The sequence below is a fragment of the Mustela erminea genome, chromosome 3 (genome assembly GCF_009829155.1).
Source record: "Mustela erminea isolate mMusErm1 chromosome 3, mMusErm1.Pri, whole genome shotgun sequence".
Classification (NCBI taxonomy): Eukaryota; Metazoa; Chordata; class Mammalia; order Carnivora; family Mustelidae; genus Mustela; species Mustela erminea.
Genome location: NC_045616.1, coordinates 114185014 through 114206896, shown reverse-complemented (window position 1 = coordinate 114206896; position 21883 = coordinate 114185014). Strand labels below are relative to the sequence as shown.

General features: G+C 38.5%; 1 protein-coding gene across 8 annotated transcripts in view; it reads right to left on the bottom strand.

Annotated features, from left to right (window-relative positions):
• Positions 1–1304: 1304 nt before the first annotated feature.
• Positions 1305–21883, bottom strand: part of PWWP2A (PWWP domain containing 2A) — a 37487-nt gene continuing 16908 nt past the window's right edge. For 2 of the 8 annotated variants that reach the window (XM_032337141.1, XM_032337145.1), the window contains one exon: positions 16098–18738. In XM_032337141.1, coding sequence (XP_032193032.1) covers positions 17055–18738 — 1684 coding nt within the window. In that variant the 3' untranslated portion in view covers positions 16098–17054. Of the gene's footprint in view, positions 3491–5025; positions 5183–5855; positions 5976–16097; positions 18739–21883 lie in introns of those variants that run through there. The other 6 variants (XM_032337147.1, XM_032337142.1, XM_032337139.1 and 3 more) reach the window with 6 other exon arrangements.

The window sequence follows — 21883 nt, the reverse complement described above, 5'->3', positions numbered from 1 at the left end:
TTGGCTTCCTTTGTGTTAGGTTGCCTGGACAGATGTGCCTCACAAGGAAATCAGGGCTAATCCTAGAAGTATTCTTAAGTACAGTGACCTAGCCACGACGTTTGGCCAGCTCTTTCTTTCTCTGGCACAGTATTCCTGAAGTACATTCTTTCATTGCAGGATCATTACCTTATTGATATCAGCAAAGGAGTTGTTAGACCATGAAATCTCATTGTGATGTTCACCACTAGAGAAAGGTGTGCTTAAAGGTAACACAGTGTGCTCTATTCAAAGCACTGAGGGAAGAATCAGTCATTACTTGAAAGAGGAGAAATGAGTTATCGGGTATAAAAGGAAAACAGCTTACTTTTTTCTACAGTCCAGAAAGGTACTGGTACACATTCCATACATGATTTCAGGGCAGGAATCCAAACTTAGATTTTCTTACATGAAGATAGCCCCAGAAAGATCCCAAGTTGTAGCCATGGGTCTCATCCCTCATTCCCTCTCCTGTTAGGTGTGTCTGTCATCATGGGACACACGCATGCAACACGATCAGGAGTGTATTGGGGCAGGGTGGGTGTCCTGTGGAGACCTTCTGGATAATGTGCACATCATCTACCTTGGTTCTCTCTAGTTCCATTTTCATTACTAGGAAGCCTGAGGGGGAAAAGGATACTAACAGAGCCAGATTCCAATGGCCTCCTTTTTTATACTCATTTTAGATAAACTGAAATAGGATAATGTTTGCGAGAATAAAGACTCCATGTATACTCTGGAGTAAGAGGCAGCCTTCGAAAGGCCTGCTTTACTCAAATGGGGGTGCAGTGCGGGGAAGCACACTAACGTTAAGTTTTGGGGTCAGTCTAAAAAAAATCTCAGCTGTCTGGTAAGTTTTAAGAGGCTCGTTTTTTCCTGATAGTAGTGTTTCTGTTCAAACACATTGGACATGCTGGGCTTTTAAAGAAGCAACCATTTATCTGTAAGGGAAGGACATCTTAAAAATTGAAACAAACATATCAGTAGATATTTGCTCAATTACATCCAGCTCTGAAGGGTAGCATATTTGTTTCCATCAGAAAACAGTCATGTTGTGCACAAGATCCTAATAAAACTCTTCACCATTCCTCTACTCCTTGATCGTGGAGGGTCCCCTAAAAATCTTCCAAGGATTAAAGAAAAACAGGCTGTTCTCCAAAGGAAGCAATGTTACTTACAGCCGCTCCCTAAAGAACTAGTGACTGAAACTTAATAGTTAAAAAATAATGAGCTCTAGAACCTAACTCCTAAAAAGTAAACAAAAGTTTTTAAATAACTAAATTTTTAAAAATCAAGACTTTATTGGATAAATGTTACACAACATTCTTTAACATTTAAGTCTTAGCATACTTTAGATGAGAAACAACTTTTTTGTCATTCAAGTCTACAAAATGAAATAGGCTTGTGAAGATTTGAAATACAGACAAAGGTAGCATGGAGCAAAGCTTAAATATTAAGCAACTAAAGCAACGAAAAAGTGAAACAGCAACATGGTATGTCTAGATCTTAAATACCACCAAATTTCATTTATTAAAAAACGAAAACATGGTTTATAACAAAACACCTTTGAGAATTTTGTCATGAGAAAAAATATTTAGATAACTTATAAGAATTGGGAGAGATCAGGTTTTGCCTTTGTATTTTTATTCTCGGTCATTTCCATCACTGCGCAAAGAATCCTAAAGCTTCATTATTGTACAGTCACCGTGGTGTGGAGTTACATGATTCTTGAAGTGAGCCTGAAAGGTACTGCTGGTGTTCGATCTCAGAAAGAACAAGATGGACTCCAGCCTAAGCCCTAGGGCCGTGAAGAGGGGCCACAGAGCTATATGTAATCTTTAGAGCTCCCTGCTGCTCCAGTTCCAGAGCCGACGTTTTCAGATTTGATCAAATGTGTATAATGACTTCATGAAGATTTCCCAAAAGACTTTAGAATGTCCTCCAAACTTTAAATTACTTGCCGTGTAATTAGAATTTGTATTAAGCTCACTAGAAGACTGTCTTCCTTTTCTTCTTGAGTTGTAAAATCAAGTCCTAGTCAGGTGTATGAGATGTTCTCCAGCTCTCACTCAGAACCTTTTCTTAATCCTGAATGTGGGTCAAACCTAAACAGTAAGATTATGGAAAATTAACAGATAATTTGAGCCAAATGCTCAGTTATCTGTTATGTTGCTTCAAATGAATTTTGTATTTTATTTTTTGGCATTTCCCCCCCTTTTTTGTATTAAGTAGTCAATATGGTCTATCTTTCTGGTTTAAAAAATAAATCCGTATTGCCACTAAAAAACTTCAGTTTTATTAAAAGTACGGCACCATCAAATATAAAATGCCTTAAAAATGTAGTACTAATAGGTCCATCTGCTTTCCTCATGAAAGTTTTTCCATTCATTAAAAAGAAAAATTAAGGTTTTTCATAATATGCATTTTCCAAAGACAAGAAAAACATTATGGTCTCCAGTAATAAGAATTCATGTTCCATGCATGAAAGCTCTTTATGGATCTGTTCCTACTGCTTGTTCCCAGGGTCAAGTCCCACCTGATACCTGGGAGGGTATCTTGCAGTTGGAAGGAAGGGCTCTCCATGAGAGAGGTCCAGATCAAAATTCAGGAAAAAAGCCTTTCCACCACAGTAGAATTAAGAACTAGCTCTTAGAGTTCATATTTTCACTCTAAGGTCAACACTAGCCTATCCACTTTGAGTCAGAATTTAAAAGGTAAGAATGCAGTTATGAAAATGTGCACAAAATGTTAAATACTGGTGGCAAATAAATACATCTTAATATGTTCTAACAAGCAAACGTATATTCAAGATAATACAGCCCTGTTTTATTGAAGAAAGAAAAGATCCAAATTCTCTGCGGGGTGGGGCAGGGCACTTCACCATCCTTTTAGTAGGATGTTAGGAAATCTTTCCTGTTGTTTCCACTGGTACCCTGAAGGAGACCTTGGCCTCGCCTGGCAGCTGTGACACTTGCTGTGTTCACAGGAGAGCCATCTTAGAAATACCTTTGCTCATATCTAAATGGATTAACAAAACCTTGGAGAAAGCACAAAATTTTAGTTTAAAAAATAATTCAGCATCTCTGTCATCATCCCATGCCTTTTAGGCCTGTCCAAACTGTACTGAAAAGAACTTCACATTCAGAAAAAGTTACGGTCAGTGATTCTTGATACGTAAGATTCAAGTGAGTTCTCTGCGTGTTTCGTATCACTTTTCTCCTCCTCTCATGCATAACTTATTGCAACAGTTTATTTTTTATAAAATATTCCCCTAATACCTTTTCTTCAGTTTCATATAGCAAAATTTGCAAGTGCCCCTTTATAGACTGTTGGTTTTAACCACTGCCTTAACATTAACTTCTTAGTGCAGCTTTAAAAATCTGAGTCTCCAATGTCATTCAGTCCTGATGCTCTGGTGTGGTGTCATTATGGGACCGGTCCATGAAACCAGCATCCTGCTAATGTCTTTGTGCTGAAATACAGTAAAGAAAAGGAAGAAAATGCAGTTAAGCACAAGTAAATAAGAGAAAAATGATGTCCTCGTTCTTTAAATCCAGCCCTATTTATGGGGTCACACTTGTTTCTTAAAATCAGCTAAACTTAACCAACATTTGAAAAGACAGTTTACTTCCACTCTAGACCAGCAGAAGCATTCATCTTATTTCCAAAGTACAACTGGCCAAATTCCACCATAAAACTGTTGTCACCTTCACAGAGTCAAGCTGCACTTGAGGTTTTTAAAAATCCTTGTTGATGAAGATTTGCCTAGTGAGGGTCTCCATGCTGCCCACCCCCTTCCGCCCCAGCACCCACATTCACCTCTGGAAGTCCGCGCCACTGCCAAGGGCTGCTCTGAAGCGCCAGTGGCCTTCCAAGCACAGGCTGCCCACAGGCTGAAGCCGATTCACATACGAAACCAAGCCAGGCACGGATCAGCTGCTGACCGTACCATCTGCATATGTACAAAGAGCAAACGTGGGGGTGGAGGGTGCCTTCCCCAAGGTAGACACACCAGAAGGCATCCAGAGCACCATGTTGCTACTCGAAGATAACTTCTGTACACTAGACTGACCAATGTTGTCCCTTATTACACCAGCACACCAGATCAGGAACAGAGGCTCTCTTTACCATACCTCCAACATGAAGCAAGACTGAGCAAAACATTTATAGAGGACAAGGCTTAGAAAAATTACTGCCAGACAGCATGACCGGAATTTCTGCCCAGCGTTATCGACTTCCCTTTAATACCAAGTGGTAAGAACCCCACTGCAATCCTCTATCATCCTTGGTTAATGCCTCTCGGCTCCAGTAAACTAAGTGCCAATAAGAGTTTAAATTCCAAAAGAAGTGATCGTAGAGAGAATGATGATTTTTTTTTGGTCAAGTGTATTTTTAAACCAAAGATCTGTGGCATGTTCAGTGGAGTAATAACTGACAAAATAAACACAGAATGCAGAAAAAGAAAAACCACCCCCATCCTTCCCAATATTTAACTTCCAAAGATTTCAAAAGTCTTTGCCATTCTTTGCTAGAACTCTTGATCTTCTATTAGCTTCCTGGGTTGCCTTCCTGACTTACTGGATCAAGGCCTATAAAACACAGTAACAGGGCATTCTGCCATGTTTTTCTCAGGCAATAGCTAGCTGTAAATACCCCACACATCAGAAAATAAGGTGAATAGTCTTTGCTTCTGAAGAAACAGAATGCTTAACACCTTTAAATTTGATATTAAACTAAGAAACGTTTACTTTTTAAAACTATTACTAAAATACTCTTTAGACCCACACAGAACTTTGGAAGTAAACTGAAAGAAAAAAAAAAAGGTTAACAACCAATCCCATACATAATTCCATTTCTTTCTATTTATGACACAGTATTTGGCTTCAACCTTAGTGAGGCCTATTCAAGTGGACAAGAAAGCCCAGAGTTGAAGGAGGTCTTTCTATTCCTGCAAGAGGTACAGAGAACTAAAACACCATTCTCTCAAGAAATCATAAGGGTAGCTATCATCTCTAGAGTACAGTTCAGAGTCCAGAATCTCCCAGCCTCAATCTCTGATCCCAACTGTGCCATTCTGACCCAGCTTGCAAATTACAGCTCCTGTGTAGTGTCAAGGCCCAATCGTGGCTCTTCACTAGCTGCAAACACCACAGGGTTAAATAGCCTTAATTCAAGGAAGCAAAAAGAGATCATAAGTTCAAAAGCAGCACAGCAGAAATCCTTTAACCTTTCCATCAGTATCAGTATAAGAGCCCAAAATAAACTTTAAGGCGCTATCCAAAGAGGTCTTGGTAAATGCACTTTATTAAAGAAAAAGATTACAGCCCCTCTGAGTTTTGACTTTTCTTATGTAAATGACAATGGTTTTGAGGTTAATTCACTAAGAAAATATATATATATTCATATATGGATATATATATATTCTTATATATACACACATTAAGAATGACTAAGAAGTGGATATAAAAGTGACAAAGAAAGACGGAGATAGTGAAAAGATAAAGAAATCCACTATTTGACTTCCCATGGAGACTCAGTTGCTATTTGACATAGTTCTACAATCTGATACCAAATTTTTAGCACCCTAGGAAAAACTGTCATTTCACAGAAGCTCACAGGAGGCTAGCTCAACTATTTTTTCTTTTTAGCACAATTGAAAGTTATTTTCACTCATTAAAACTGTCACCTACATGAGGTACACCCAGCTACCAAGGTCAATGAAAACTATAGAAAAAGAACTAATGAATTCTTTCAGGTCTAGCCTAATCTACTTCAGAATGATTAAGTGATGACATGATGCCCTCTTCACTTTGTGGCAGGGCTTAACACAGACAGACCTGCCCGTCTCACTGTTAACTTCAATGCTCCCAGTCTGAATCCACAGTGGTCTGTCAGACACTGTAAGGGAGCAGCAGGACTCGTCACTGTCTGATGTAATAGCTGCCATTTGTTGAGACCTATGGTAGAAAAAACCAAGTTAACAAAAGTAGAGCAGTCATTTGAGTTCTTTTAAATCCATTTACAAAAAAAATTTTTTTTAAATAAGACCAAAATGCAGTTGAAATTTCATGCTGAAGGTATTCCAGATAACTTGCTGACTTCACAGGAAGTGAAGCTTGGGTTACTAAAGAGAACAGACTTGAGGTGTGTGCACACACCAGCATTGGCCAGGAGAGGGCACTCTCTGGCACAAGTCAGTTCAGCAGCAAAACACCTTGGGGGGTCCACACTAAGACGCTAACTCCCACATGATGTTCCAGCTAAAAAATTCCTTCTAGCCTACCACTGAGCTAGGGTTGGAGTGGTCCTGATCTTCTCAGTACATGGCGACGGCTGAAGTTGTCATCCTTGTCCATGTCAATCACTTCATCAATAAGCTCAAAGACCCTATCTTGCAGAATGACCAGAAAATACCTGAATACTTGTCTGCTTTGCAAATACTCAGGGCCTGACCTTCCTGTGTGAGACAGTACCTGCTTGCAATAAGCTTGACAAGATAAGCTTTCTCACTTGGGCTTTCAGAACAGAGACTTCAAATACAAAGAATAATTCAAATGAAGGATTGCTGTTTTATGCCTTAATTTTAACAAATTTGTTTGTCGCCTTACTCCCTTATTTTAAGTAAAAACAATTCACATCAGGGTAGTCAACTCTGGGATCACTGATTTAGAGGATTTTTAGTCCTTATAATGAAATAATTATTTTTAGAATACTAAGGTACATCAAAAACAGTAACATATAATTGTAACTTTTTTAAAAGGCTTTTCTGACGTTGAGAAAGAAATCTCATACACGTGATCTATAAAAATAATTACTTCTGAATTTTAACTCAGAACAATTTTCTTAAATGAGATTTTATGAGGTAATTCACCATTTTGTTCATGGGAAAACTTAAATATACCACGTAAGTATATCTTACATATTTAAATATACTATTAACTGTAACCCAGCAGCAATCACAGAAGGAAAAAAAGTAATCTGAGTGCATGAAACAATGTAACTTTGAACCTCTCCCTCCATAAGTAAAACTTGCTAGGTTTCAAAGATCATTCTAAATCTCTTCGGGGGGGACGGGAGGGGGGGCCTGGGTGGCTCAATCGGTTAAGCAGCTGCCTTCAGCTCAGGCAATGATCCCAAAGTCCTGGAATCAAGTTCCACATCAGGGTCCCTGCTGAGCAGGGAGTCTGCTTCTCCCTCTGCCCAACTTGTGCTCGCTTGCTCTCTCTCTCGCTCTTAAATGAATAAAATCTTTTAAAACAAATCTTTTAAAAAAGGAAGAAGGTCATGGTCTTAGAGCAAAGTTCAGCATTAAAACCTAAAGAGTTCAGATTATAAGATTACAGACATGTACCTGTTATCTTGCCAAACACTCTTTTAAGTTTTCCCTCAATACAATGTAGTATCATGCAACTTGTTCTCATTCTGGTTTTCTAGCCCTCATGCTATTTTTCTAACCACTTACTCTAATAAGGTTTCAATAGTTTTCCCAGCCTACCAAGACACCCCTCCCTGCTGGATTCCTTGATAAAAACTAAACTGGGGGTGGCAATAATATGTTTGTAATCAATAGCATCTAAAAATGAGCAATGGGTAGAGGACTACCTTATAGAAAATATGGCCACAATGCACAAAGATCAAGGCCTTAGAATGTGTATTTCCCTTCTAACATGTGAAAACAATCTACTCAATCATACCAGTAGCAATAAATAATAAAAAGGAATGTTTTTTTTTTTTGCCACTTGGCAAAACAACACTAAAAACACCAGGATCCCAAGGGAATACAGCATTTGTACCAATCAGCTAATTTATGCAACTTAGAGACTGACAGGCATAGCTGTGTGCTTCTGATCCCTTTGTAAAGCTCTCCTAAGAGGACCTCCACTCCACTGAGCACCGCCAGGCAGAATTCTGGGATGGCAACTCGTCATTAGTATTTAACGGTCTAAACCAGTTACTCTTCCTCATTCATTCACAGGCAGACATCATTTCTCCTTTGTCAGGCCCTGTGCTTGGCATAAGGAAGAATAGAAACAGTAGAGGAATAGATTGGAGTTTATGCAATACATAAACAAATGAGGCAAGAGCTGAAATAGGAGGTGAATATAGTTCTCCCTTCACTATAATCCCCATGACCTCCACAAATGCCAGATAAAGTTAATGCATTCTTCTAGATATTTATGAACAATCTTACTACAATTATTGTAATCTCAGATAAGAATACATTGTAACACTTTTCATTCATAAGGAGTATATGCTACACAAAGATAAAAGCTACCAGGATGAAATTCCTATGCCACACACAGAAAGTGGTGGTTGTGGCAACAGTAGCAAGGTATTTCTCTAGGTCTTATGCTAGGCATATACTGCTTTAAATATTTAAGTTCTCACAATTACCTTACAAGCTACTATTATTTTCCCCATATCACAGAGGATGACATTGAAGTAACCCAAGATCACATAGCTAGCTTGTAAGACACAGATCCAAATCTTCCCTTGAATCTAGGAAGAAATCTGGCTCAAGACCCTGTCCTGTACTTTCAACCATGTACCTAAAAAGTGAGCAAGAATGATTCTTTGCTCAAGGCACCTGGCTGGCTCAGTCGATGGAGCACGCGACTCTTGATCTCAGGGCTGTGCGTTTTGAGCCCCACATTGGGTGAAGATTGCTTAAAAACAAAATCTTAAAAAAAAAAAAAAAAAGATTCTTTGTTCAATAAAAGCCTAGTTTGGAGTACTTGCTGGTCACTGGCAAGTTATATACTCCTAAGTATCCATTTCTGCATTTTACACTCAACAAGAGAACCTTGACATTCCTCCAAAAACATTCTCCCCAGGCAAGCAAAAAACTTTGTTTTACTAGGGAAAAATTATATCCCTTCTAGGCTCTTTCAGTAGCTTTTTTTTTTTTTTTAAGAATTGGGATGCCTGCTGCCTCAATGAGCCTTCAGCTCAGGTCATGATCCCAGGGTCCTGGGATCCAGCCCGAGTCGGGCTCTCTGCTCAGCGGGGAGCCTGCTTTCCCCCCTCTCTCTGCCTGCCTCTCTGCCTACTTGTGATCTCTGTCAAATAAATAAATAAATAAATCTTTAAAACAAACAACAACAACAACCAGAATGTATTTGACAGGGGCGCCTGGATGGCTCAGAGGGTTAAGCCTCTGCCTTCGGCTCAGGTCTTGATCTCGGGGTCTTGGTATCCAGCCCCGCATCAGGCTCTCTGCTCAGCAGGGAAGCCTGCTTCCTCCTCTCTCTCTCTGCCTGCCTCTCTGCCTACTTGTGATCTCTGTCAAATAAATAAATAAAATCTTTTAAAATATATATATATTTGACACAGGGAGAGAGTACAAGTGGGGGGGGGGCAATAGAGGGTGGCGGAGAAGCAGGTTCCCTGCTGAGCAGGCTGCCTGAGGCAGGGCTCAATTCCAGAACCCTGAGATTATGACCTGAGCCAAGGCAGACACAACTGACTGAGCCATCCAGGCACCCTCTTTTTCAGAAAGTAACTTTTAAGTGAAACTTTGCTGGAGAGAACTAATGAGGGACACTGCAAGTTACAAAGTTATCTTACACATTTCTTTTTAAAATGCCTTTGCTAAAATTTGACACACATTATAAGTTTGTAGTTTAAATGAAAAGGGGAAAAGTGTGATAGTAACAGCTTTAGCTGTGGCATATGTGGTTTTCCTTCTAGATAAAGGCCCTAGGGTAGAAAAAATTGAGCTTTAAATCATAATTTCTGATTAAGACTTAGATTTCTAAGTCAATAGTAAGAAGCTGTTACATTTTTATGATATAGGGAAGATTCCATATTTAAAATATGGCTGTGTTTTCATTTTTAATGAGGCCTTACAGAACTATCAGGAATTTGAAGAACATTTTAATTCACATTTAAACCAAGTTTTAAGGGGCGCCTGGGTAGCTCAGTCAGCTAAACTTCTGCCTTCAGCTAAGGTCATGATCTCAGGTTCCTGGGATGGAGTCCCACATTGGTCTCCCTGCTCAAGGGGAAGCCTGCTCCTCCCTCTGCCTGCCACTCCCCCTGCTTGTGCTCTGACAAATAAACACATAAATCTTTTTTAAAAATAAATAAATAAACCAAGTTAAGACCAGGTATTTTTTAACTTATCTTTTTCAACATCTAAGTTTTAAGAAACTGCTGTACAAATAAAAGTGTCCAAAAGGAGAAGACCCATAAGTTAGACAACAAGGTATTATAAGCCATCTAATTTATTCAGTGGGAAAATGAGAATCTGACTCAGAAACTCAGCATTCTGATAAGTCCTTATAATTTTTGAGTCTATGTTTCTTTTCCTATACACTTCCCACAACCAAACTTTATTTGTGCCAGAATACATCTACAAGAAAATTCAGGTTAAGCAATTACTTTTTTTTCCCAGAGATTAGATGCATTAAAATTTAACATGATCCATCCCAAGATGGACTTAAAGACATGATATAAAAATAACTTAAGGTATGTGCCTGGGTGGCACAGTCAGTCAAGCTTCTGACTTGGTTTCAGCTCAGGTTGTAATCTCAGGCTCATGAGATCAAGCCCCAAGTTGGGCTCTGTGCTCAGCATGGAGTCCGCTTGAGATTCTCTTTTCTCTCCCTCTGCCCTTCACACTCGTGCTCTAAGTTTTAAAATAAAATAAAATTTAAAAAAAATTTAGGGATGCCTGGGTACCTCAGTCAGTCAGGCGTTGGCCTTTGGTTCAGGTCATGGTTTCAGGTCCTGGGCTCAAGCTCTGAGTCAGCTTCTCTCTCTCTCTGTGTAATCTCTCAAATAAATAAATAAAATCTTCTTTAAAAAAACCAATTTAGCATTTCCTACCAGAGTGTCATCTAAAGATAATCTTAGAATTTTATGTCAAGGAATATTTGTTTTCTATTAACTATACTGACATTAAAAGTGAAAAAAGTGAGAAACAATACACAAATTTGAAAATACGGCAAAAAGTATGATGGTGTGTAGGTAAGTTCTGGAAGCTAATTAATTCCATTACTAAAGTAATTTAAGTGGTTTCCGTGTTCATAAAGCTGCCCAAAACAATTGTTTTTGTTACTGGGAGGGGATGGTTTTAACTTAAAATCCACTCATAAGAGACTTTAATTGGCAAATATAATCACACTAACTCACCTAAAAATTTTACCAAGAGGCAGTTGAAGCAGTTACAGTTCTTAAAAATGGGGTGCCATGGGGCACCTGGGTGACTCAGTCTGTTAAGTGTCTGCCTTCAACTCAGGAGGTCATGATCTCAGGGTCTCGGGATCAAGGCCCACATTGAGCTCCCTGCTCAGCAGGGAATCCGCTTCTCCCTCTCCCTCGGCCTGTCACTCTGCCTACTTCTGCCCTCTCTGCGAAGTAAATTAAAAATCTTTAAAAAAAAAAAAGAAAAGAAAGAAAGAAAGAAAATGGGGTGCCATTAGCATTGCATAGGACTGCAAGCTGATTATGAAGGAATCCTGGAAGCCAGGCAGCCCAGGTGCATGTTCCAATCATAGTGCTTTACCAAGAAAAACACTCCTGTGACTTCACTTCCAAATACCTTCTAGAACAGTATCAGTCCAAATTTATTTTTTTTAATATTTTTAAAATACTTTATTTATTTATTTGACAGAGATCACAAGTAGGCAGAAACTCAGGCAGCGAGAGAGAGGAAGGGAAGCAGGCTCCCCGCTGAGCAGAGAGCCCGATGCTGGGCTCAATCCCAGGACCCTGGGATCATGACCTGAGCCAAAGGCAGAGGCTTAACCCACTGAGCCACCCAGGCACCCCATCAGCCCAAATTTAAAAGATTTCTATCAAAATCCAAATTACAGACAGAAGGATGATGACAGGTGCATAACATGTCAATGTACTTAATGACACAGAACAGTACACTTTGTAAAAAAAGGTTGAAATAGTTAAATTGTATATTAGGTGCTCTTTTAAAATACACTTTTTAAAATACAAAAAAAATTAGTGTTCTATTAATATGACAGGAAGAAATTTCTACCTAAAGTCACAAGGAAAGGAAAAAAAAATCCTTGAGTCTATAAATATTAAGTCTCTTGAGCAAAGATTAAACAAAGAGTTGAGCTGTCTCTCTGATCTTAGTGTCAACTACCCATGGTAGAGCCACAACATCCTAGCAAACTGAAAATACAGAAAGTATCTATACCACTAGGACTTTAAACTTTTTATTCCTTAATTCAAAACAGCACAAGAGCATATTAATTGCTAAAGCTTTTTTTTTTTTTAAGATTTTTATTTATTTGACAGGGAGAGAGCACAGGCAGGCAGAGGAAGAGAAGATCAGCAGCCTCCCCACTGAGCAGGGAGCCCGACATGGGGCCTGATCCCAGGACCCGGAATCCTGACCCGAGCTGAAGGCAGACGCTTAAACCAACTGAGCCACCCAGGCACCCCTAAAGCTTTCAGTTTTAATTCTACATAGTCTGTGCAGTGAAGGCATACTGTGAGTATATGCAAACTATAGATACAGAATATGAAGAGCCTATTAACTCAGAACCAAGTAATAGTAACTGATTCAGCTTCACTGTTTTTTCTCCTGGCCATTGGCATGGCACCAGCCTCTTCTTTTCTGAACTGCCTATATCAGGCATTTCAATGAGAGATGGTCTTAACATCCACTGTGCTAATACAGTGTCAAGGCAAACGCTAAATATGCCCCAACTTAGAAATAAGGTCTTCAATCTCTCTGGCAAATTCCCTATTGGAGGCCTTCACTGGGCCCAAATCAAAACAATATCCTGAATCAAAACATCTGATCAACTTTTCTAGACTGTCAGTCCCTTCTCTGCTAGGAGTACTGAACAAAAATAAACTGATAACACAGAAAAATTCACAATTTACAAGGGAAAAACCTAATTTTAGATCCATATTATAGATTTAAGGTACAGGCATACCTTGTTTTACTGTGCTTCACTTTACTATGCTTCGCAGATATTGCCCCCCCCCTTTTTTTTTTTAAATTGAAGGTTCAAAACTTCAGTGGCAGAAGTAACTGCAGATGTGGTGGAAACAGCGAGAGAACTAGAATGGGAAGTGGAGCCCGGAGATGGGACTGAATTGCTGCACTCTCATGAGAAAACTTTTAATAGAGGAGGAGCGGCTTCTTACGGATGAGCAAAGAAAGTATTTCTTGAGATGGAATCTACTCCTGATGAAGATGCTGTGAAGATTGTTGAAACAATTTAGATTTAGAAAGTTATATCACCTTAGTTGATAAAAAGCAACGGCAGAGTTTGAGAGGACTGACACCAGTTTTGAAAGAAGTTCCTCTGTGGGTAAATGCCATCTAACAACACTGCATGCCAAAGAAACAAACTGTTCATGAAAGGCAGAGTCAATCGATGCCAGCAAACTTCACCACCATCTTATTTTAAGAAACTGCACAGCCACCCCAAACCTCAGCAAAAACTACCCGGATCCATCAGCAGCCATCAACATCAAGACAAGACTCTCCATACCAGGAAAAGATTACCACCCACTGAAAGCTCAGATGGTTAGCATTTTTTAGCAGTAAAGTTTTTTTTTTTTTTTAAATAAGGTATATATGTCATTTTTTAGACCCAATGCTACTGCACAGAGACTGCAATATAACTTTTACATGCACTGGGAAACCAAAACATTCAGGACTCCCTTTACTGTGGTGGTCTGGAACCAAACCCACGAGATCTCTGAGGTATGCCTGTATTTCCAATACCCAATTCAATTCTATGTAAAGGAATCCTGTATGTAGGTGAAGGAATGCAAATGTGTGTCTTTCCTTCAACATAACCAATAAAAAATACAACCTGCTCAAAACAAAGGTGCAAGTCAGTATTTTGTATTAAGCACTCAGAGGCACTAAGATACACATTTTAGTGCACTTTCATACTGCCTGAAGTCTGTCTTCATATCTATATTCTTGTCTATTCTACTTAGTACTAATTTCAAATTACTGTTTATAGAATTTCCCATCAAAACCACATTGGATATATCAAGTCATGCAAATGGGCTCCAGACTATGAATTTTACACTCTCCATCTCACTGACCTCTTTTATGTCTAGTTCCACATCTAAAATGAGTCAAAGATATCCCTTTCAAATGAACAGTCAGCATTCTATTCAAAAGATTCTGGGAAACTAAGAGAAAAATACTGATGCTTTAAATTTCTGAGCAATTCTAGAAATAAAGACCTCTTTGGCTGTTACAGCTCTTACTTTCACTTGGTTTCTCCCCTTGCTAATCTTTTCTTTTTTTTTTTTTTCCTTTTAGATCACTGGATATTTGGCCTAAGCCTAGTTTTCTCTCTACAAAAGGATAAAAACATATTTGGTTATCGCCAAAGAATAAATGCCTCCTTTCACCACTTTAAAGGAAAATAGCTACAACTAGCCAAGTCAACTCTATCTCCTCCATCTGCAATAAATACTGGATAAATTTAGCTGCTTAAGAAATTTCTATTTGGCATTATTATGTAGAGAAGTTCGATCACTATGTAGTATATCTGAAATTAGTATCATGTGTCAACTATACTCAAAATTTTTTTAATTTCCATTTTAATAAAACACTAATATGCGGCTATTGGATTAGTGTTTAGAATATGTATATTTTAAGATTAAGAAATTCTTTGAAATTTTTCCTTACTGAAACATCAGATGAAATATGCCAGACAGTTTAAAATGGAGGGATCATTTGGCTCATTTAATTAGGTATCATGCACATTTAAGATTATGCTTCAAACTTTCCCTTAGTGATATGGACTATATAAAACTGAATGTTATTTTTGTATTCAACAATCATGACTTGATCCCCATGCCCAACCCCACCCCAACCAGGGCTTCCAAAACAAATGAAATTTGGTTTATGCCACCAGAGCACATTTGCCAAAGCACTTATTAGCGATATCCACTGTCAAACCCACTATGTTAAGATAAAACTCACCTGGATCGTTACATGAAGCCTTGGAGTTAAATTATTTTAAATGACTTTTTTGCTCCGCCTTGCTTAAATCTTTCTAAACCTTAGATTCAAACTCAGAATATCTGAACAAGTTCATTAATCTGAAAAAATACTCAATCTTTTAAGATACTTCCTTAAAACCCCTCAGTCACACCATGAACATCTTTCAACCTGTTATAATCAAAAGAATTTAAAAAATAGTATAGTTGTTTCTGTTTGCAGGAAAGAATATGTTCTACTCAAGTGAAAGACATTGTTTTTTTCAATTGTGTGTTTAGTTATAATCAAAAAGCATTGACTGAGTTCCCCAGAAGAAATTCTACTTGCTTTTGCAGAAATCAGTACATAAATCATAAAAGCCTATTAACTTTAAGTGGACAGATTATGGGATTTAATCTCCATTAATCTGTTCATTTAATTCCATAGGTAACTAAGACATTTCAAATTGGATTACTTAGAATTACAACAGAAAGTTGCTCTCTTTAAAATTTTCAAGTTTCCAAAGTGTCAAACTGATATTCTATCAAAAGGTAAACACAAAAAAATATGAAAACAACTTGAAAAATCTTGGGATAAACTTGCCTCCACGGGCAATCAGATATATTTTTCACTAACAATAAAAAGCTAAAAATGGAAAATAAGTCAAATCTGAGGGACAGATGGACCATGTAGAAAAACAGTGATAGAAGTTACTAGCCCCAAAAGCAAGGATACCTGAGGCAGACCAGGCAAGAGAGACTGGTTTTAACTACCCAAATATAAAAAAAGAGCCATGTGATGAAGTATCAAGGCTAAACATGACGAAAATTAAACCACACATTTATGAGAAATTGGCGGGAGAATGGTCTCAAATTTAGAAGCATATCAGACCTCTACACTGTAAAACCTCATTTTCAGAATATATGGATTAATCACTTACTTGAATTTTATCTATGGTCAGGTAATATATTCTCTGATAGGACAAATAGGAAAATAAAGGGTTTTTTTTCATCTCCTCTATAAACTATTACAAAGAGTAACTTTCTACCATCTTGAAATTTTTCAAAGCTTTTTGAGAAACACACACAAATAATTTGGATTTAGTCGATTTTATTTACAGCTTTTTTTTTTTTTACATTTCAAAGCATTACACAATTACATTTTCTCATTTTCTGACCTGCAAACAGATACCTTAAATGAAATATTTTTTTAAAATTATCAAATTAGGTACATCCAAAATGCAACAATTACACATATGACAATTCACAAAGTGTAATTTACCAGGACGTATCCTAAGAATTTAGGAACAGCCAGTCAGGAGAAATCTGACCAAATTTAGCAATCAATTATTTACATATCCAAAGACAAACCTACCTAAACTCCCAAACCAGAAATTTGAAAGTTTTTGTTAAATCCCCATTAAACAAGAGTGATGATTCAAACCTTGTCAGCCTTAAAAGTCTTAACCCCAAAGACTGTGCTATTTCCACAGTCAGCAACTGAATAGCAAGCATCTCAGTTTGTCAAACACCTAGGTATCAAACTCTGGCGCCATTGTGCACATAGAAAGGCTAAGTATTCATTAATTAAAAAACAAGTAGTCATTAAATAGCCACACTATTCCCCACCCCCAGCCCCCAACCCAGCTCATCAGCCCTTACTGCAATCCCAAATACGCAACCTGTGTCACACAGTGACAGGCTCTATGTTATATATATGTATGTATGCATATACACACATATACGTACATGTGCATATATATAAATACACACACATACACACAGTACTAGGTACAAATGGCCATTAACAGTCCCTGCAAAAATTCATTTTCAGTTGAGGCTATGGCTCCTATGCCTTGGGATGGTTTGACTTCAAAACTGAAAAATACTGCTAAAATCTCACTTCCTTAAGACAAAATTTGACTGCTTGTTCTTTAAGCTTCTCAGTCTATTAAAAATGGCTATTAAGGTAAGTATAAAAAAAAGCAGCCAACTGAGTACAATTCCTCTCTCCGATCAGGCCAAGCTATTTCGTAGAAGTTACTCCTGACTAGACTAGAAAATCTGTGGCGCCTTCCAATGGTTCTTGCCTACCTTACTGTCCATGTTCACGTTTCAAACTGTGTCAACAGAGCCCGCACTTCAGGGGTCAGCTGCTTGGCAGCCTTAGCCGCCTCTGTGATAGCCTTGCGATACAGGCCCTTTCTCTTCTTATTAAAGCGTGACTGGAAGTTTTCTAAAAAGGGGGAGAGTTGCGAAAGAGCAAGAAAAGAGGTTGTTGGAGACCCAAACCAGGAAATACGGGCCTCCTGTCGGACTAAAAGGCCGTTATCTTTCCGGCTCACAGTTATAGTAAGAATACGGGCTGGCCACCAAGGGAAGCCATAGATCTTGGCCCAAACAATGTCCCCTACACATATGGTCCTGCCATCTGGTGTGACGCATTTAGAGACGTTTTTGGAAAAGACTTTCATTTTCAAGGAATTACTGAGCTTTTTCTCTTCCTTTGAAGAGGAGGAAGTGGAGGAGGTGGAAGGTGCATGCATACTGCCTGGAGGAAAATCAAAGCTTTCAGAAGAACTACACTCAGAGTTGGAGGATTTCAAATCATCTGTGCTATCAATGCTACACACGGAAGCACTGGAAGAGTCAGATTTCTTTTGATTTAGGGTCATGTAAACAGAGAGATTGCTTTTGCTGCCCTTTTTGCCCAGTGTCTGTGGTTCATCCTGCTCACCAGGCACAAGCACTTCATTTGTGTCCTGAACCTCACTGCTGGCCTCTTCAGGGCCTTTTGAGGGACTCTGATTTTCTGAAGGGGCCTCACCTGCTGAGCGGGTAGAGGTGCAGCGAGACTGGGGCTTGGGTGCCATCTTGCCACTCCGCATTTTCTCAAGTCCCGTCTTCAAAGAAGAGTCATTTTCTTCATTCCTGTACCTTTGTGGTTTTAAACGAACCCGGGGTGGAAGGGAACCTGAGCTAGGACTCTGATAGCGACGTGTGAAATGGACTTTTGAATGTGCATTTTTGGATGTAGAGGTTTCACTTTGCTTCTTTTGTGCCTTTTCTTTGGCAATTTTCAACACTTCCCGAGCTTTTGCATGATCCATGTTCTTACTCTGGAGCACTTTTTTAGTACTTAACTGAGCTTTTGATGTATTTGCCTGAGCAGAAACTTTGACTACTCTGCCTCTGCTGTGAGCAATATTGGAAACCTTCACCACAGCATTTCTTTTCTGGCTTTCATTTTGGTTTTTCCCATCCACTTTATGGTCAGTTTTCAGTTTTTTGTTCACAGTAGTTACACTTTCGTTTCTCCGTTTTTTATCTTCGTATTTAGAAGAGTCACTTGCACTACTACCTTTTCTAATTTCCTTTTTCTCTGCAACAACACTGGTTTTACACTTGTCACACAGGACTTGCCTGGGTCGCAGTTTAATAGCATTCATTATTGAAGTAGGTTCTTCCCTGTACATTTTTCGTTTGGGTCGCTTAATTTTCCGAGGCGGTGGCTGAGGTATTGACTGGTTATAGGTGTCCCTGATAAACAAAGGGGGAGGGTAAGGTGCTCCTTCATGGAAGAGAGGCGGTGGTTTGGAAGTCCACAGGCTTTCAGCCAAGCCTGGCTCGGGAGGCGAGATGGGAGAAGGGTCATCGGGAACAGCACCATTCACTTCACGCTTGACTTCTGTCCCTTCTTGGAATGTATTACTTTGGAGCTGCATGGCTTCAGGTTTCTCCTTATATTCCCTTTTGGGAAACACTGTCACAGGGATCCCATGGGGCCCAAACCTTGGAAAGAAATCAAAGAAAAAAAGAAGCCATTAACTCAAGGTCTATGATTTAATTTCTTAAATTGAAACAATACTCAGTGTTTGTACATATGACCTTTCCCGAACTCTTATTTCATACTAAAGAATAAAAACATAAAAATAAAAACCTACTGACCACCTCCCCACCAAAATCCAAAAGCACCTCATTTTTTATTGGTCCTACATTTTAGGTATAAACAGATTACAAATTTAAGTATGAAATCAAATGACCATTCTAAGCAGCGCCAGAAGAGCTGATATTATTTAAAACAGACCTTTCGGTCTTAGATCAAAAGGCGTTCTATCAGACAGTTTAACATTTTATATCATTTGATACTACATTTGCTGGACTTTGGACAAGACCAGTAAATTTAACTCTAAATATACAACATACATAACTCCCTCTGGTTCTAAGAGCTTTCAAAAGCTTCACAAAACAAATTTAGCCTTAACTACCCAAAAACACTGAATCAATAAAATCCCATCTCAACTTCACTTAATCACTAAAGATCCAAAGACCAGCTACCAGCTGCTCCCTAACTCTTTCATCTACCTCCTTCCCCGCAAAACCACAAAAATGTGAAAAATTCAGATGCCCAAATTACCACATGAGCAGACAGGTACAGAGCTGTGGCTAACTTTTTAAAAAATGTATCACACGGGACGCCTGGGTGGCTCAGTTGGTTAAGCAGCTGCCTTCGGCTCAGGTCATGATCCCAGCTTCCCGGGATCGAGTCCCACATCGAGCTCCTTGCTCAGCAGGGAGCCTGCTTCTCCCTCTGCCTCTGCCTGCCATTCTGTCTGCCTGTGCTCGCTCCCTCTCTCTCTGATAAATAAATAAAATCTTTAAAAAAAAAATGTATCACACATTAAGAAATATTTTCATATTTCAATCAAGTAATATTTATGTATATATACATGCACGCATATATACATATACACACAGACTTAAGCTGAAGTTTCACTAAATGTTTAACCTTATATTATGGGATATATGATATTTTTTCCCTAGTACTATTTCATTTATTTTAATGCTAGCCAGACTCATTACATGGATTTTAAAACTGGTCCAGACCCAGTTTGCAAAGCACTAATATAGAACACAAACCTTTACAATTCTCAGTTTTCGATAAAACAAGGGTCAACTTAACCTTGTTTGTCATGTAGACTTAGAAATCACTGTGATTTAATCCTCCCGGGTTAACCATCTTAAAGCTAAAATGCTACACTGATTCCTTCACATTAAAATAAAATCACACTACCAAATAATTTCATCATGTGCATGTTAACATGTTAACTTTAAGCACTATCTGATGCTGTCTGAATAGCAGAGAACACAATTCTGTATCTCAATCCTTTAAGGCAGCAAGGATTGGCTTCAGGTGGTCAGAACTCCTAAGATGCAATGTTCTTGCACGTCTTTTTCTAATAAATGAGTCTTAGGTTCTCATTCTCTGGCATATGTCCTTATGTCCCTCAAAAGGCTCAGCATATCTTTGTTGGGAAGAAATCTTCACATTAAGTTTTAAGGCTATAAACACACCTAAACTCAGACGGGGATGTAGTAAGAGCCAGCACCACCAGTTCTGTTTCTCATATCTATGTTTATTCTTTCTCTGAAGTCATCTGTTAGTTTGGTGACCACAAACCAACAGCTTGTAAGAAAATACATATAAGCCACAAAGGAAGAGAAAAACTTTTTACCTAGGGTGGGACAGACTTGAGTATGGGCTAGTCCACAAAGGATACCCTCTTCTCTACATCAGATCTGCAAAGTAGCTTTCCATTCTAGCATAGGTCTGGTACTTACATGTTTGCTTCCTATTTACCTGCAGGGCATTTTGAGCATTTAGCCTTTTCTCGTATGAACGAGAGGTGAGATTTTTGGATTTTCACATACAGGTCCATTTAACAACATAACTTATCCGAGGTGAGACCACTACTGATACTAGCAATCAGATTTCTAACTCTTAAGAAGCTATTATTTTGCCCCACTGCACTTTCACATGGGGCAAAATAAAAAAATTAAAAATGAAAAATTTTTAAAAATTTATTCACAGCTGAATACAAAATGCCCATCCTCTTATTAGGCATTAGGTGTAACTAAAACTATAATCCCCCTAATGTCGGAGGTAAAGTTTCACACCTGTTCTTACCAACTTTGTATCCATGGTGTTACTAAATGTCTCTAGATGCAGTTTTTGTATGCGTAAAATGGGCTAACGCTACTTTTTCCTACCGTAAAGGATTCGACTAAGGGTTAACAGGAAAATGCCAGCCATTTTCTTGACTAAAATTTACTTCATTTAATTAATCTAATCTTACTTTTTTGTAAATTTTTTAAAAAGATTTAATTTATTTAATAGAGAGTGAGCGAGCTTGCAGAAGTAGGCAGGGAGGCAAGGTGTGAGAGAGGGAAAAAGCAGGCTCCCTGCTGGGTGGGTGGGGCCTCTTGATCCCAGGACCCTGGAGCCAAAGGCAGAATTTTAACCAACTGAGCCACCTATGAGCCCCATTTGATCTTATTTTAAACTTATTTACTAGACTTCAGGATCATTTCTCTATCTTAATTAATAGTCTCAAAAAGAGGATGAGCTAGCCAATTATTTTACAACTTTATACCAAGTAATCTGTAGAATCTATTATGCTCTCCCTCAGGAGTTTAATAAAAACATTAATTTCACTTCTGGGGTTTGTTCCTTGCCTTTCTCTCTAAAGCATATAAAACACAAACATTAAACATTTTTAAGTAACATAGGAAGGCACTTCATTGAGTCCTAGTAAGACACCAAAAAGGGGCTGGGGAGGAAGCCAAGCTAGTAACTGTGGGTGGTTTATATTTGGCAAAAGTAGAAAAATATTTTTCTACTTTTCTAAAATGTTAACAATAAAACTTTCTCAGAGGAACGGAAAGATTAAATCACCTTAAGAAGAAAAGGGATATCGATGTACTACTCCATCTTAGTAATCATGCTGTCTTCCTAACATCGACAACACTTAGTATTGTGATGGTGTTTTCAAACTAATGGTGAGACGTTCTGCGAAATCAATTTCCAGGTTCACATCTATGATTTAAAAATTAAAAATCAGGGCGCCTGGGTGGCTCAGTTGGTTAAGCGACTGCT